The sequence below is a fragment of the Phocoena phocoena genome, chromosome 6 (genome assembly GCF_963924675.1).
Source record: "Phocoena phocoena chromosome 6, mPhoPho1.1, whole genome shotgun sequence".
NCBI lineage: Eukaryota > Metazoa > Chordata > Mammalia > Artiodactyla > Phocoenidae > Phocoena > Phocoena phocoena.
The window spans coordinates 34,403,814-34,419,377 of record NC_089224.1 but is presented as its reverse complement, the minus strand read 5'-3'; the positions used below and the strand labels follow the sequence as shown (position 1 = coordinate 34,419,377).

The following is a 15,564-nucleotide window of genomic DNA, read 5'->3' as shown; positions in this document are numbered from 1 at the left end:
GAGCAATCCCTGCCCCCTCCAGCCAACCCAGCTCACTGATCGGGCCCCTTCCTCGATGTGCCAGCCCTCTGCCACTTGTCACCCTGCCTATCCCCACACCTTGTTCTCAGTCTACCATCTCTGTCCCTGTATTCCTTCTGGGATAAGGAGAAATATTCTTACCCACTGTCTCAGTGCCTCCCACTGCACCCCCATAAATCCAAGGGGACCCCATTTCACCAGATACCGTACAGGGCCCTACCCCTAGCTGCCCCCAACTCCCATCCCACCCACCTGTACCTTGTATCAGTGCTAGTGGACAGAGGGACAGATCATCTCAAGCCAGAGATACCCTCAGCATGAGACCGCCCAGGAGTGACTGGGGGACTGTGTTTATGGGAAAACATCAGTGGATCACCCCGTATACCAGTGTCATATGACTCATGTTCACGTGTGACGATGCCAGCCTATGGCAGTACGTGGCTCTTGGGTGGGTGAATACAGCTATGCCGGGGAGGGTTCACGCTCAGCTCCCAGAGGGGGTCAGCAGGGAGCTCCCCCACCCAGCACTCACCCTGTGGACTGTGTCTCTGGGCGTAGACCACGGCAGCGGCAGCAGCAAGCACGGCACAGCAGGCCCACGGGACAGGAACAGCCATCTGTTGGGAAAGAGTGGGCGGCAGGGAAAGGGGCAGCATCAGCAGAGGCAGGAGCCTCCTGGGGAGCCCCTACTCCTCTCAGGCAAGACTGGGAAATCCCAGCCCTAGGGCCAGGGCACCTTGACCCCAAATGTCCTTTTTTTTTTTTTTTTTTTTTTTTTTTTTTGCTGTACGCGGGCCTCTCACTGCTGTGGCCTCTCCCGTTGCGGAGCACAGGCTCCGGACGCGCAGGCTCAGCGGCCATGGCTCACGGGCCCAGCCGCTCCGCGGCATGCGGGATCCTCCCGGACCGGGGCATGAACCCGTGTCCCCTGCATCGGCAGGCGGACTCTCAACCACTGCGCCACCAGGGAAGCCCCCAAATGCCCTTCTTAATGGGGCTCAGGATCCTCTTCAAGCAACAGAAAACATTATTGGCATCTGTAGGCAGAGGTCTGCTAAGATGGTAGAAGGCAACCTACAATGGTTTGTTGTTCATTACAGCCGCTGGAGGCAGGATGGGTTACAGATCACTGGTACTGCTAGGGCCATTTTTCTAGGAAAAAAATAACTTCACTGGTAAGGTTAGCTAATTAGCTATAAACATCACAAACTGAAAGGGTGATGTTCTAACTTGACTGGAGGTCTACACTTCTCCAAATTGCCTTGAATAAAAGGCCGCCTGCCACGCTCCTGGGGAGAGAGCCCCTCGGATCTGCCCCTGCCATGTTCCCCCTACCCACCCCCATCCCCGGGTGAGTCTTGCCCCACTGCGCTCTGGGAAGTTCACAGAGCAGCAGGGTACCAGGGCAGTGGTACATTGTGACCAGGTCAGATGTGGCTTTTGCTTTAGTGGACGCTAATGATCATGAGAAGGATGAGGGATTTTCCCTGTCAGGGACCACAGCCTGTCCCTCAGCCCAGGAGCCTGGGAGCCCCAGCCCAGCACATATGCATCAGTGTCTACACACTCCCATGTGGGTACATGAAGCACACTCAGGACATGTTCCCAGAAGCCAGGATGGATCCAGTGGCCCCCCTACCTGCTGTCCTGCTTCCTGGGATGGGTCCAGCTGCCCTCACCCCACTCCACCCCAGCACATGCCCATACCTGAGGGCAGGGAAATAACTATTTCCTGCAGGAAAGGTTCCAAACCTGATTCTCCTGCCCCAGTCTGAGGAGAGAGGGGGACTGTCAACAAGACAGAAGCAGAGATCCAGAGAGGGACACTGCCAGACACTCAACCACGGCCACTACCAGAGGTACAGCCAGACACACAGCAAAGACACTAGCCAGAGACACTGCCCAAAACAAGAGACAGAGCCCCAGGAAAAGAGCCCACACACAGACTGGGGAGACTGTGTCGGGCACGATCAGACAAAGCCAGAGAAACAGGTAGACAAACCAGATAACCAGCCAGAAACACGGCCAACACACAACCAAAGGGCCCGCAAGAAACCCTGTGAAAGACTCGGCCAGACGCAGGCAGACATATCAGAGAAAGAGGAAGCAGCACAGGCAGAGAAACCATCAGCAACAGAGCCGGAGAGCCAGAGACACTGTCAGAAACCATGCCAGAGAAACTGCCTGACACACAGGCAGAGAAATACCAGAGGAACTGATAGACACAAACAGGCATACACCCAGGAAAACTGCCACTGAGAGAGCCAGAGACACAGTCAGATGCTCAGTCAGGAAGTATCCATACCACTCAAAACACTGTCAGGGGCATGCAGACACACAGTCGGACACACTGCCAGAGAAACAGCCAGAGACACTGCAGACAGAGCTACAGCAGGGGAGACGAGTGTGGCCGTCAGCCTGGAGCGGCAGGTTGGGGAGCCGGAGAGAATCTGACTTCCAGGGCCTCCTTTATGGGAAGGGCTCCTGCCTACCCACTGCTACACTCGCCCCTCACCAGGCGAGCCCTCCCCTCTGCACCTGGTTCTCCTCCAGCTACAGCCGCAGGAGCTCCGGCTGCCCCTCCCTGGCACAGCTCATCTCTCTAGGCCCCAACTGGCCTCGGCTACCCCTCCCACATCTGTGACCCCTGAGGCCTTTGCTACCACCTGGCCTAGCTCCTGACCCTCTGCCACTCCCCCATCTTTAGCTACTCCTCAGGCCTAGGAGGGTAAGACAATGGCCAAAGTCACAGTCAGCAAGTGGTGGGGCGAAGAAAGGAACCCAGGATGAACCAGTGCTAAACTCAGAGCAAACGAACCCAGGATGAACCAGTGCCAAACTCAGAGCAAACAAACCCAGGATAAACCAGTGCTAAACTCAGAGCAACCAAACCCAGGATGAACCAGTGCCAAACTCAGAGCAAACGAACCCAGGATGAACCAGTGCTAAACTCAGAGCAACCAAACCCAGGATGAACCAGTGCTAAACTCAGAGCAAACGAACCCAGGATGAACCAGTGCTAAACTCAGAGCAAACGAACCCAGGATGAACCAGTGCCAAACTCAGAGCTGGGGCTGGAGAAAGGGAGATAGGAGGCTGGAGGCCTACGTGGTTCCCCAGCTCAACCCCTGCAGGGCGCCCTCAGACCCTCCCCGACCCTCTCTGCCGTCCACCCATGCCGTCTCCTCAGAGCCAGCCCACTGCCCACCACATGGGAGAGGAACCAGGCAGAGTGGACAGAGGTTAGATCACAGAATGGGAGTAGAGGGACAGGGTGGTCCTCTGCTCCCTGCTCCTTCCTGGTCCCAGTTGGGAGGGCCATGTGGGTGAGGAGATGGCCTGGCATGAGTGTAAGGCATACAAGCAAACACACACACACACACACACACCCGGGTCCTCACAGGGGGAGGGGAGGCTTCTTCATCAAAGTCGCCTCCATCAGCCCGATGAGTTACTGTAAGGGCCGGGCCCTGGGCCAACGGGGCTGCAGCCATGGGAGACGGGCGCTGCTGAGAGCAAGCGCTGCAGAGAGGGGGGATGGGTACCACGACAGATGCTGCACGGTTGGGGACACCCAGAAAAGGGAGAGACCCAGGGAGGGGGGAACAGAGAGGCAAGGAGAGAGGGAAAGCAGTGAGCGGAGACCCTGAGGGACAAGAAAAGAACAAGACAGGGAGAAATGGAAGAAGAGGCACAGGAAGAGAGGGAGCATAGGAGATGGGCAGAGATTCAAGGACAGAGGGAGAGACAGACCCAGAGAGAGTGACAGAGACCCCAACAGGGTCTCTGTGCCCGCCAAGAGCATCTCTCCAAGCCCACCCACCTCCTGCAGTGTGAGGAGAGGATGCCATCAATGCAGCAGTGCTGGCTGATCTGAGACAAGAGCAGGGCTTCCTGGGGGCGGGAGGGCTTCTGCCTATGAACCCAGGAGCCCAGCCCCCAGGGCATAAGGGTGGCCAAAACCCCCATCCCACCCCACCTGCAGGTCCAGGGGGCCCCAGGCCAATTTCACTTCCCTCTTCCCTCCAAGTCCCCGCTGGACCCATTCCCAGGTAGGGAAGCTGAGGCCAAAGGCATCCAAGCTACACCTCTGCCCTACCCTAGCTCACCTCAGGTCACCCATCCCAGGGCAAAGAGCATCTTTCCCAGGAACTTTCCAAGTCCACACCCCATGGCTCTGGGATAGATCTGGAGCCTAAATCCCATAAAGCCCCAGATGAGGGCTATGCAAACTGGCCCAGGCTCCCTGCAGACCCTTCCAGAGGCCCAGCCTGGCCGCCAGCCCCAGCCCCAGAAATGAGGAGGGAACAGAGGGCACCCCACTAGCAAGTGCCCAGCAGCCCAAATCCCTTGTAAACAGAAGCCCAGCACCTCTCCTGACACAGAACCCCACAGTGTTGCCACACACATACACACACACACACAGGTTGACACATCAAGAGACAACCCTGGGCCCCCAACTTACTGTCACTGTTCCACCATGACACAAAGACATTACACACTGACAACAACACCCAGTGAAAATGACACAGTTGCACAGTTGACAATGACACACAGGGATACTGACAGTTGCCACAGTGACAATGATGCAGTGAGTGACAGCCACACACAATGACATCAACAAACAAGGCAATGACACCTGTTGACACTGACACAGTCACAACGACAGTAACCTCAGAATCAAAGATGCAATGAGACTGACAGTCACATAGGCTAACAATGACAGTGACATCCACAGTGACACAGGGACGTTGGCAGACTCAGTAAGATGGACAGTCACACAGAGTAACACCAGCCCTCAGTAATGCTGACACCACGGAGGCTGACAGTCGCCAGCAGGGACACTGACACAGTGATGTGTTCCAGATCAAGGACCTCAACTACTCAGTTTCTGGCTTAGGATCCAGGGCCCAAGACCCCTTTTGCCAGCCCCAGCAGGAGCTCAGGTGCCCTGCACCTCAACCCTCAGCCCCTGCCCAGCTGAAGGCAAAACCTAAGAAAGGGAAGTGTGAGTCCGGGAAAGCCTCTATTCACCCCTGCATTAAGTTATTCAGCCCAACCCTGGGGAACCCCTGCCACATCCAGGATGGGACTGGGGGTTCTGGGCACCACTGCCTGGGGCCCAGCTCTGACTGTGTGTGTGTCAACATGCAATAGCGTGTTCTGAGCTTCGGGCTTCAGGGTGCTGGTTGGTGTGGGTGTGTGGAGGGTCAGGTAGGTTCAATCTGGCCTGGACAATGAACGAACGGGGAGGCCCCACGTGGTACCTCCGAGAAACTGAGATCCAATGAAGGTCACTGGCCTGGACCCCACCCCCCTCGGCCTGGGGCTGGGGTGAGGTCAGAAGCATCCCTCTGAGGGAGGGCATCTGGCCCACAGCAGGGGCCAAGGTGACATCTCCATAGCTTCCAGTCTCCCTTGGCAACCCCAGACTCCAGGATCCCCCAGGGTAAGGGGAAAGGCACTCTGTGTTGGGGCCTCATCCCCTTACTTCTCTCCCTACCACAGCCCTAGAAGATACATCCTGGGAATGAGGGAAGAACCCAGGGCAGGACGACCCGCTGATTCAAAGGCCTAGGAAACTCTAGGGGCCTCAGACCTGCAGAGGAATTAGGGTGGGGGAAGACAGACACCTACACTTGGAGACAGAGAGGGAAAATGAGAGACAGGGCAGGGGCAGAGACAGGGACAAGGACATGGTGGACAGGGAGGAACAGTGCTGGCTGAGGGGGCGGCTGGGAGAGACAGTCTGGGCGGGCGGGAAGCTCCAGGATGGGGAGGAGGGGCTGAGGCCAGGAGGCCCCCAGATCCCACCAGGCCTAGGCAGCCTGGACAGCGTGGGCGGTGGGGGGGGCAGAGGCCTGAGCGGTCCAGAGGCTGGGGGTGGGGCGGAGGCCAAGGATGGAGGCCTGGCCCCTGGCAGCTGGCCCAGCAGGCCCCCCATGGGGGAGGGGGCGGGCCTGGGTCAGGGGCCAGCTCCTGGGCTGGGGCCGGCTGGCCATGGGGCAGCCTCCTACTCCCCACGGTGTCTCCCCCTGTCTCTTCCTCCTTTCTCTCTGAATCCAGACCTGGCCCTCCTCTCAGCTCTCAGTGCCCCCACCCTAAGTGGCACAGAAGCCATGCCTGGGTTTAGGACTCAAGCCGTATCTCCTCCTGGGCTACCCATCCCCACCTGCTCCGGGAGCAAGCCCCCATGCTCAGAGGAAAGGACCCCACCCAAACATATGCCCCCCTCTCCCACAGAAGGGGGCAGGAGAAGCTGAGCACCAGCAGGAGGGGGGCCAGGAGGGAGGCAGGGGGAGCGGTCCCCCAGCTCCAGCCTCTGGCTGAGGCTGTGGAAAAGGAGGCGGCCCAATGTGAGTGAGTTGGGGGGGGTATCCGCACCTGCTGTTGTGACCTCCACAGCCGGAGATGGGGGCCTGGGGGGGGGGACAAGATTCCGATGGATTTTGGCAGCAGCCCGGACTCTGAGCGCTCAAACCCCCCACCCCCCAGCCTCTTGCACCGTGGGGACCCTGAGATCAGCACGTGCGTGCCCTGCTGCACGTGTGTGCGGGCGTGTTGCGGGCCTCCCATATGACGGGCCTGGCTGGGCAGCTGGGAGGTGTCCTGGGGAGATGGGAGTCTGAATCCCACCAGCCGTGCGCACATGTGGAGCCCCACTCGGGGCCCTGCATGCTGCCTGGTGACCTGGGCACCGGCTTGTATATGCTCACATATGCAGGCCTGGACTTAAGCAGCCCTCTCGGTGCAAAAGGTCTGGGCCTTCTCCCTCAAAAGTCATCTGATCCAGCCCCCTGACTCTCAAATGGGAAGCAGGAAGGGGCAGATAAGTTCATATCCTCCCTTTGGGCACATGGGCTCTGGATAGCTTCACAGCACCTGAGGTACAAGCGCCAAATCCCTCATCCCCTGACCCCAGTCCAGGGTCCCTTCTGGCTTCTAGAAGAATCAGGAGGATCCCTCTATCCAGAAAAGGCCACACACCAGTTGGGTTAAGTCTAGGGGGAGTGGGGGCTTGGGGGCTGCCTTCTTGGAGGGACAGATGCTGCAGCACAAGGTTAGACGGCTGGAAGAACTCCATGGAAGGCGGGGGATGGGCAGAGCAACAGGGCTGACTGAGACCGCCCTCCGCCAACAGGGCAGTGGGCTCGCAGCAGACGAGGCCGGGGCAGGAAGGAGGCCGCTGAGCCCTCCATGGAGACAGAAGGATGGACAGAATAGCTTTCCAGACTTGGGGGCTGGGACAAAGACCTATTTGCCTCAGCATCTCCCATTACACCCCACCCCTGGCCCCATCACTGCTACAGTGCAGACACACCCTCGAATACATACACAGAGATTGATGCTTTGCAAGCTTGTGTGTACATGCGCACGCGTGCACACACGAACACACACACATGCACACAAAGGGGGGGTGGGGGTGGGCAGTGCATGTGAAGCATTGATGTGTAACGAAAAGAACTGAAGATGGTCTTTCCGACAGAGCCAGAGGTGAGCAGGGGAACAGAAACGTCAACTGTCTTCACGTGCGCTGCTCTCCCTGCCCCCCGCCCCCAACACGCACGCACACTGCACACACTACTTCTGAGGAAGCTTCTGGTCTGCTGGGCAAAAGCAAGCCATCCTTCCTCCCCCGTCCTCCCCTCCGCACAGTAGGGAAGCCAGAGCAATCTGTTCCTGATGGGTAAACACAGGCGTGAGTATGCACGCACACGTGCTCACACACACACCCGCGATTCAGGGGTGCGTGACACCCAGTGCTCACTTCACCCCAAGATGGGACGCACCCTCGGGCTCTCACTACCACGGGCAGAGCCTCCCGAAGTCCCCCACCTCCACCACACACAGCCAGAGCTTCACAGACACACCCAGGCAGCCTCTCGCTGACACAGGCACTTGGAGTCTCCCATCACAGCCACTCATCACGGCCTCCCACGTGGACACCCGCTGCCACAGCCTCGCACACGCTGGTATGCGCGCACACACGAATCACAGTCACAGTCACACACAACAGACTCCCTCACACGCACTCAATCAAAACAGTCCTGGTCTCACATATGGATACCAGCACACACTCAGAACACTCACCCTTCCACACAGATAACAGAGCACCTCCAGAAACGCAGAGCCCCACCCCCACCCCCACCCGCCGGCACCCTCAGCCCTCACACCCCTACACTCGGCAGTGGGAAATAGATACACACTCCATGCTGGGACCTCGGGTTGCCTGGCCTGTGCCTGGGGGAAGACAGGATAAAGCTCAGGGTGGCCTGAAGCAGGAAGGGAAAGTTCCTGAAAATCGAGGAAACAGACTATTCCCTACTCGGCTCCTTCCTCTCCTAACCCTGCTTTTGCCAGTATTTGGGAATGAGGGGAGATCCTGGCCAGAGCAGAGGGGTGAGGGAGCCCCCAGGTGAGGAGATGGTGGCACTGGTGGCAGCAGGAGCCAGCCTGCCCCCAGGGCCCTCCTGCCTCACCTCCTCACCCCCTCTTCTCCAGGATGAGGAGAAGCAGCAGCTCTCAGCCTAGCCACCTGCTGAGTGACCCCAGGCCTCTTCAAAACCTCTCTGTGCCTACAACTGTCTATAGGGCACCTGAATGTCAGGCCTGGCTGCAGGAAGGGAGGCAAGGGGAAGGAGATGAGGCCTCGACCTCAACCCCCAGCCCCTGCCAAAGCCCCTGTCATCACTGTCAGACCCCAAAGAGAGATGGGGACAGCACTGGCCAAGCCAGTGCTCCTCTGACAAACCACTGAGGACAAGAATCCTAAAGTGTCCTTGGACCCTGTAGCCCCACCTCCCATCACAAGAGAGGACGCTGTGTCGCTGTCCAGGCAGAAAGGAATCCAGGCTGTGCTGGCAGGGCCCCAACTGGAGAACAACTGGCAATGCTGTTGACACCCTCACCACTTGCCACTCCAGGTGTAGCTTGAGCCCTGATGCCCCATCCTAAAGTGAGTCTGAGAGGGCTCCATGGAAGCCAGGCGGGGGAGCAAACACCGGGCAGCAAAACCTAAGGAAACCAGGCAGGGCGACCCCATAAAGCCAGGTGATGGGGACTTAGGAAAAGCAGGCCGTGGGGACAAAAGAAATCAGGCAGCAAGGTCTGCGGAAACTAGGCGACAGGGCCCAAAAGAACATAGGCTGTGGGGGCCAAATGAAGCCAGGCCGTGGGGACTGAAGTTAGCTAGGAGGTGGGGACAAATGAAGCCAGGCGAGAGGCCCACAGGATGGGAGAAAAGAAAGCTATCAGGAGCTCATGCCCTCTGTCTAAATGTCCCCCACACCCTGGGCCTCTCTCTCAGTAGACCCCTTCCCACCCAGGTGCTGGTTCCCTCCCCCAGGCCAACGCACACAGCCAGAGCCCCCTCCTCGCTCAGAGGTCTGGTCCAGTTGCAGCCACTGGGCCCCGGCCCCATCCCTGGGACCTCAGGAAGTCCCAGCCCCTCCCACCGGCTGCAGAGGAGGGGGGCTGGGGGGGAGAAAGAGAAGAGAAGAGAGACAGCTTGGCAGAGGGAGGGCCGAGCAGCCGCGGGGGGCGGGGGCCGAGAAAGGAGCGGGAAGCGGCGAGGCGGGCTGGCGGGCGGCGCGGGCGGGGGCGTCTCTGCCGCGGGAGCGGGGGTGACAAGTTCTCCGGCCCTGCGGCTGCGCGGCCACTGACCTGGGTCCCCGTGCAGGCGCCCAGTCGGTGCCTCCGGCGCTCCGCGGGTGCGCCCGGCTGCCCGCGGTCATCGGGCCCCTGGGGTTCGGGGCTGGGGCCCGGGCGGCCCGGGGAGCAGGCGTGTCCCCCCCCCCACGCCTACCCCCACCCCCGAGAGTCCCGGCGGGCGGGCGAGGCGGCGAGCGGGCCGGGAGGAGGGGAGGAAGGAGCGCGCGGCAAGCGAGCGAGCCGAGCTAGCGGAGGGAGCGAGTGAGGGACGGCAGGCAGTGAGGTCATCCTTTGAATCTAATTGTCTGAGTCAGGAGGAGATGTGGCACTCGATGCAGGGGGAGGGGAGGGGGAAGGGACCCTCCCGGCTCCGGGCCGGGGCCCCTCCTCACACCCAGGGCCGGCCGCGGCCTCCCTTCCTCCGCCCAGGGCCAAGTTGTCGCGGGCCAACTGGGACAAACCCCTGCCCGTCTCACTCAAGGCTGACCTCTGCTGCCATGGGGGCTCCAACCCACATCACCCCCAGAGAGCGGCCACCTTTCTATTCTCTGGGGGTGATGGGGACCCCCTCCAGGCCCAGGTTGCCCTCCCGCATGTCTGAGGGTAATGGGAAGCCCCCATCCCACCCCCAGGTCGTATTTCTGCCCTGTGAGGACAAAGGGGGAACCTCCACCAGCCTTGCGAGGGACCTTCGTGCACTCCAGAAACGTGGAGTCCCCAACTCTACTCCCCAGGTGACTTCTTGCACTGGGAATTTGGGGGAATCTGGACATTGAACCGAAGCTCCCCTTCCTGCCTCCTGAGAATGACAGTGCAATGCCTCCCAGTCCTGCACTTTGGGGGGCATGAGGACCCCCAACGGAGCCCAGGGTCTCTACTCTGCATGCCCAACTCTTCAGGAGGGGCAGGAGCCAGGCCAGAACCCCAAGGTCCCCAGAGGCTGCTCAGGGGAGCAGGTCACTCAAGTGGTGGGAGGGCAAGATGACAGTTGGGCCCTGGGCCTGTCAGGTGTGCACGCACAAGCACATGCACACATGTGTACACGCACGTGGGGGGAGACCAGGCGGCTGGGGACACTCACACGGAGGGCTACACACCCCTCCCCTCGCCCCCATGGGGGAGGGGTGATAAATATTTAAGCGGCTTTTAGCTCTGAAGGGGCTGAAGCTGGGGGAGGGAGGGGGATCCACAATGCCTGATTAATGGGGTTACCGGCTTGGATCAATCCATCTGCCCGCCGCTCCCTCTTCCCTCCTCCCTCCTCCTCCCTCCCTCCGCCTAATGCGCTTTATCAGGAGACGCTTTTCTGACTTGGCAGCGTCGGGTGTTTTAAATAGACCCATTTAGAGCAGGGGTTGGGGGAGAAAGGAGGGGGGGAAGGGAGACAGAGATTGAGACAGGCTGGGAGACAGAGATGAATCAGGAGAGAGAGACAAGCCCCGGAAGAGAGAGACTGGGAGCGGAGAGACAGAAAGAGATACTGAGACAGGGAAATAAGAGGCTGAGGATGACACTCCCACGGAGGCTGAATGGGGCCGGGGGGTGGGGGGAGGGTGTGGGGGGGTGATGGTGAGGCCGAGGGGAAGCTGGGGGGCTGAAGAGTAGAAACAAACAAACTAACAAAAGAGACAGACAGAGAGAGAGGAAAGGAGTCACCTACAGCAAGAAGAAACCCAGAGACAGGTTCTCTGCAAGGGCTGAGCGCTAGCCTGGGAGACAGCAGATATCTTTTATTTCCAAAAACAGTTTTTCATCCACTTTGTTAAATTAAAATGCTGTCTTTAAAGTGGTGCTGGAGGTGCTGCTGCAGGAGGGTGGACGGAACTGCCAAGTCCTCCCTCTCGGCCTCCTCGTCTGCCCCCACAGAAGCTGCCTCAGCCCTAGCCCCCAGGGGTATTCTCCAGCTCCCCTGCTCTCTGTGATCCTCTGGGATCCCCAGGGACAGGGTCAGGGCATCTGAGCTACTGTTCATTGGCAGAAAGTCCTTCCTGCTGTCTGGCCTCAGTCCCTCCTGCTGCAGGGAGCCCATTCTCTTGCCTGACCACTAGCCTTCTCTTCTCTGGTCCCAGTTCCAACTCCCTAAGATGTCCCCAGTCGGAGGGAAGATTATGGCCCTCACAGCTGAGCAGCTCACTTTCCCAACCGGCCATCACACTCCTTCCAGGTGTGCTCCCCATTACTGGGTAAATCTGAACTTCTGTCAGATACCCCACTCCAAGTCCCTAGGTCTTCTGGGAACAGTGAGACAGAAGCTTAACTCTCTCCAGCCTTCTGGAACCTCCCTTCCTCCTCTTCAGAACCCCAGCTCCATTTTGTCCCTTTTATGGCCATGTTGTCAGCCTGGATACCTCCCCGCACCCTCAACAACACCCCATTCCTAGTTCTGAAGGGTCAGCAACCCACCCCCCCCAACTCCCAGACCAGGAAAATGGCCAGTCTGTTTGGGAGCTGAGATGAAAAGCCTGGCCGGCCTTTGTGGGCCTCTGGCGGGTTTCGGACAATAGGCCCTTCCGTTCCGCTCCAGCGCGTCTCGATCCCATGGACACCCCCACCCTGGGGGCTGCCAATCCGGGGGCCCTGCCTGGCCGGAATGAAAGGCGGGGAGAGTCAGGCCCAGCCTCCGAGGCTGGCCTCAGAAGATTCTGGACTTTCTGACCCTCTATCCTGTCTCCTCCAAGCCCAGCTGCTCCCTGTTGTCAAGCCAGAGAGATGCTTTGGGGGCAGAGAGGGAGCCTGACAATGAGACGAAACATACTCCCACATCCAGGTTCAGCTCCCTCAGTGCAGAACCCAATTTTCTGACCTGGCTTTGCCCTTGCCTGTGTGACTGTGGGTAAGTCTCTTCCCCTTTACTGGCCTGTCATGAAAAGCCTCAGGAGGAAGGAGGAGGGGAGAGCAGGAAGAGATCTCAGGCCCTCCTTCACTCACATCCCCAGACCTACAGCCCCAGTGCACCTGCCAGATGCCCTGAAACTGACCTGCCTCCCCTGGGTCCCCAGCACATACCTCTTCACCGCTGGCAGCACACCGAGCACATCAACGTCCTCCTCCTCCAGACCAAACTCTTCCTGAGACTTCCAAAACCAAGGGGGGGGATGATGTGACAAGGCTGGATTCTAGAAGGGCAAAGGGCACAAATCAGAGGCTACAGAGGAGACCTTAGTCCAACTCAGAGCTCATTTCACACTCACAACCCCACTGTGAGAAGGAGAGACTGAGGCAGGCAGCAGGTAAGTGTCTAGAATCTAGAGAAAAAGTTGGGAGTGGTCCAGACTCCCTACAGCACCCTTTGCAGACCTTAGGTTCTGAACCACAGGGACAAAAGTAGGCCAGAAGCCAGTGGCCTGACACCACACATAGATACACACCCAAAGACAATCCAAAATCCCCACACAACCAGTTCACAGACACAAGCACCTCCATGTCACACACATTCTCCCATGCATACTCATACAGAGACCCATGGCCCCCAGCAGGGCATAAACACCCACCATCATACTGTTTTCTCCTCAACACCACTACGATTTATTGAGCATCTGTTATGTGTCAGGAACTGTTAGGCACTTTATATGCATGATCTCATTTAATCTTCATGACTTCTCCGTGAGGTAGGTTCTACTATTATTCCCATTTGACAGCTGAAAAAACTGAGATTCGGGGGGGTTAACTTGCCCAAGACCACACAGCTGATCCGTTCCAGAGCATAGATATGAGTGCAAATCTAGCTCCAAAGCCCTTCTGCTATACCAGTTTGCCTCTGCAGATCTCTCTCCCACCAGCACAGTGCCTTTCCCAATAATAATAGGAACAGCTAACACTTGCTCAGGGTCCTTGATGAGCCAGATACCATGCTGAGGACTTAACACACAGTTTTTGCAGATGAGAAAACTGAGGCTCAGAGAACAAAAGCACCTTGCCCAAAGTCACATGACTGGTAGTTGGTAAGAAAGCTGGCTGTTCTGAAAGTCACTGTTGCTTCTAGGACTCCACTTACTTAACAGAGCCCTCGACTTCTACAAGACCCCGGAAGACTCTCAGGGTTCAACTGCTCCTCTCCCCGCCAAAACAGGTCCCAGATGTGTCTGCCAAAGGCATGATCAAGTGCCTAAACACATACCCATGAGAAAGGGACTCCATGTCATCCAACCCTGCCCAGAGAGGCAGAGGTACCACCAAACAGGGAGAGATGGCCAGAAACGAAAACAAGGTGTTAGAGACAGGCTGGCGGGTGGTAACAGATACAGACACACCAAGAGATAGGTAGGCCCAAAGAGAGGAAGACAGAGACAGACACACGGGACCAAGGAATGATAGAGACAGTGGGAAAAGGAGACAATAGAGGGAGAGGAGGATACAGGCCGACATGAAGAAAACACAGAAGGATAGACACAGACATACAGACACATATGGAACCATCCCACCTTCACAAGAAGAAAACTGTGAAAACAAAGAAGACTCAGGCAGTGTGTGGTACGTGTGTAAGTGTGCATTCGAGTGTGCCTGTGTTGGGGGCATGCAGAGTCTGTATCACTACACACATTACACCAGCTGCTTCCAGCAATTTCATCTGATTAATAATAAATGCCCCGTAATTACAGCCACTCCCCCAGCCCTTCTTCCTGTTTTTTGTCAGCTGCCACCAGGCCAGCCCCCTGTGGACCCCATGGCCCCCTCCATCCTCACCTGCTGTCTTCTACAGGGCTGAGAGGACATGGGCTAGGGAAGGAGACCAGACTCCCAACCTGAGGGAGAATACCCATTTCTCTATCTTGGATTAATGCCCAATGCTCCCAAGCAAAAGGTCATTTCCCTTAGGTCTCACTCAGAACTCTCCCCCTTCCCTGGGTATAACCTGTAACCCCTAATGTGGCCTAGAGGCCCAGGTCTGAGGACACAGAGAGAAACGAACTCTGGACTCCCCTTGCCCACTCTTCATCACTCACTGGCTGAAAGAAGTCTCCATTCACAAAGCTTCCCCAGCCTTGGAACCCCACAGGCTCAAAGGAGGAAGGGACCAGGACAGCCCCCCTTTTCCCACCCCATCATTCCAACCCAGGCAGCCCCAAAGTCTCTGCCCACTTGTGTACGCTCACGCTTTGGACACGCCATGGCTCCGCCTCCATTCCTGAGCCCCCCCAGGTCCACCTCCTTCCAGGCCTCCCACCCTAGCTCTCCAAGGCAGCTCTATCAGAATCAGCTGCGGGTTTGTGCTGATCTGTTTCTAATCGCTGGGGCCTGGTTCACGCTGGCCCCCACCCCCCAATATTGATTCCATTATTTGGAGAGTCATTGACGTCAAGGACCTGGATGTGTGCCAAAACCGCCTTCTCTCAGGGCCTGGGCCAGGGCCCAGCCCCTCATCTCGCGATTTCACGGAGGGGCCCGGAAAGGTCAGCTCACGGGCCAGGGTCACGTGACATCTGCCCTCAGAGGCTGGGGCTCTTCTTACCTTTTGGGGCCCACTGTGCAGTTCCTTTCTCCTGGGGGAGAGGGGCTACACAGAGGCATGGGGGTCAGAAGTGAGGTGGGGACCTATAGAACAGGGTGTGGAAGAACCTCATTGGGTCTTGGGCTGCAAGGAAGAGCTCTAGGAGGTAGGGATGGAGGCAGTGGCTCAGAAAAGGCTACTTGGGGAAGATTTTGTTCTTTGCCACACACTATTTTGGAACATCTTGAAGCTGGACTTGAAATGACTATTAGAGTACTATTGACTACTCGATTTTTATGTCTGATATCAGATGTATCTCCAGGCTCTCTGAGAAAGAAATTCTCTGCAGTGCAGGGTAACAGTTTACCCTAAATGTTGCCATAATTTGACTAAGTGGCACCACTATTTTACAAACCTTTGTTCCATATAAAACAAAGGCTCTGTCTCCTGTGCAACTCTCGCCC

General features: G+C 57.8%; 1 protein-coding gene across 1 annotated transcript in view; it reads right to left on the bottom strand.

The window, feature by feature from the left end:
* The window catches only part of CNTFR (ciliary neurotrophic factor receptor), a 38,361-nt gene that overhangs the window by 17,717 nt on the left and 5,080 nt on the right, over nt 1-15,564 (bottom strand). Inside the window, exons 2-3 of the mRNA XM_065879180.1 lie at nt 12,679-12,788; nt 554-638 (exon numbers count right to left, since the gene is read on the bottom strand). Coding sequence (XP_065735252.1) covers nt 554-638 — 85 coding nt within the window. The 5' untranslated portion in view covers nt 12,679-12,788. The remainder of the gene's footprint in view (nt 1-553; nt 639-12,678; nt 12,789-15,564) is intronic.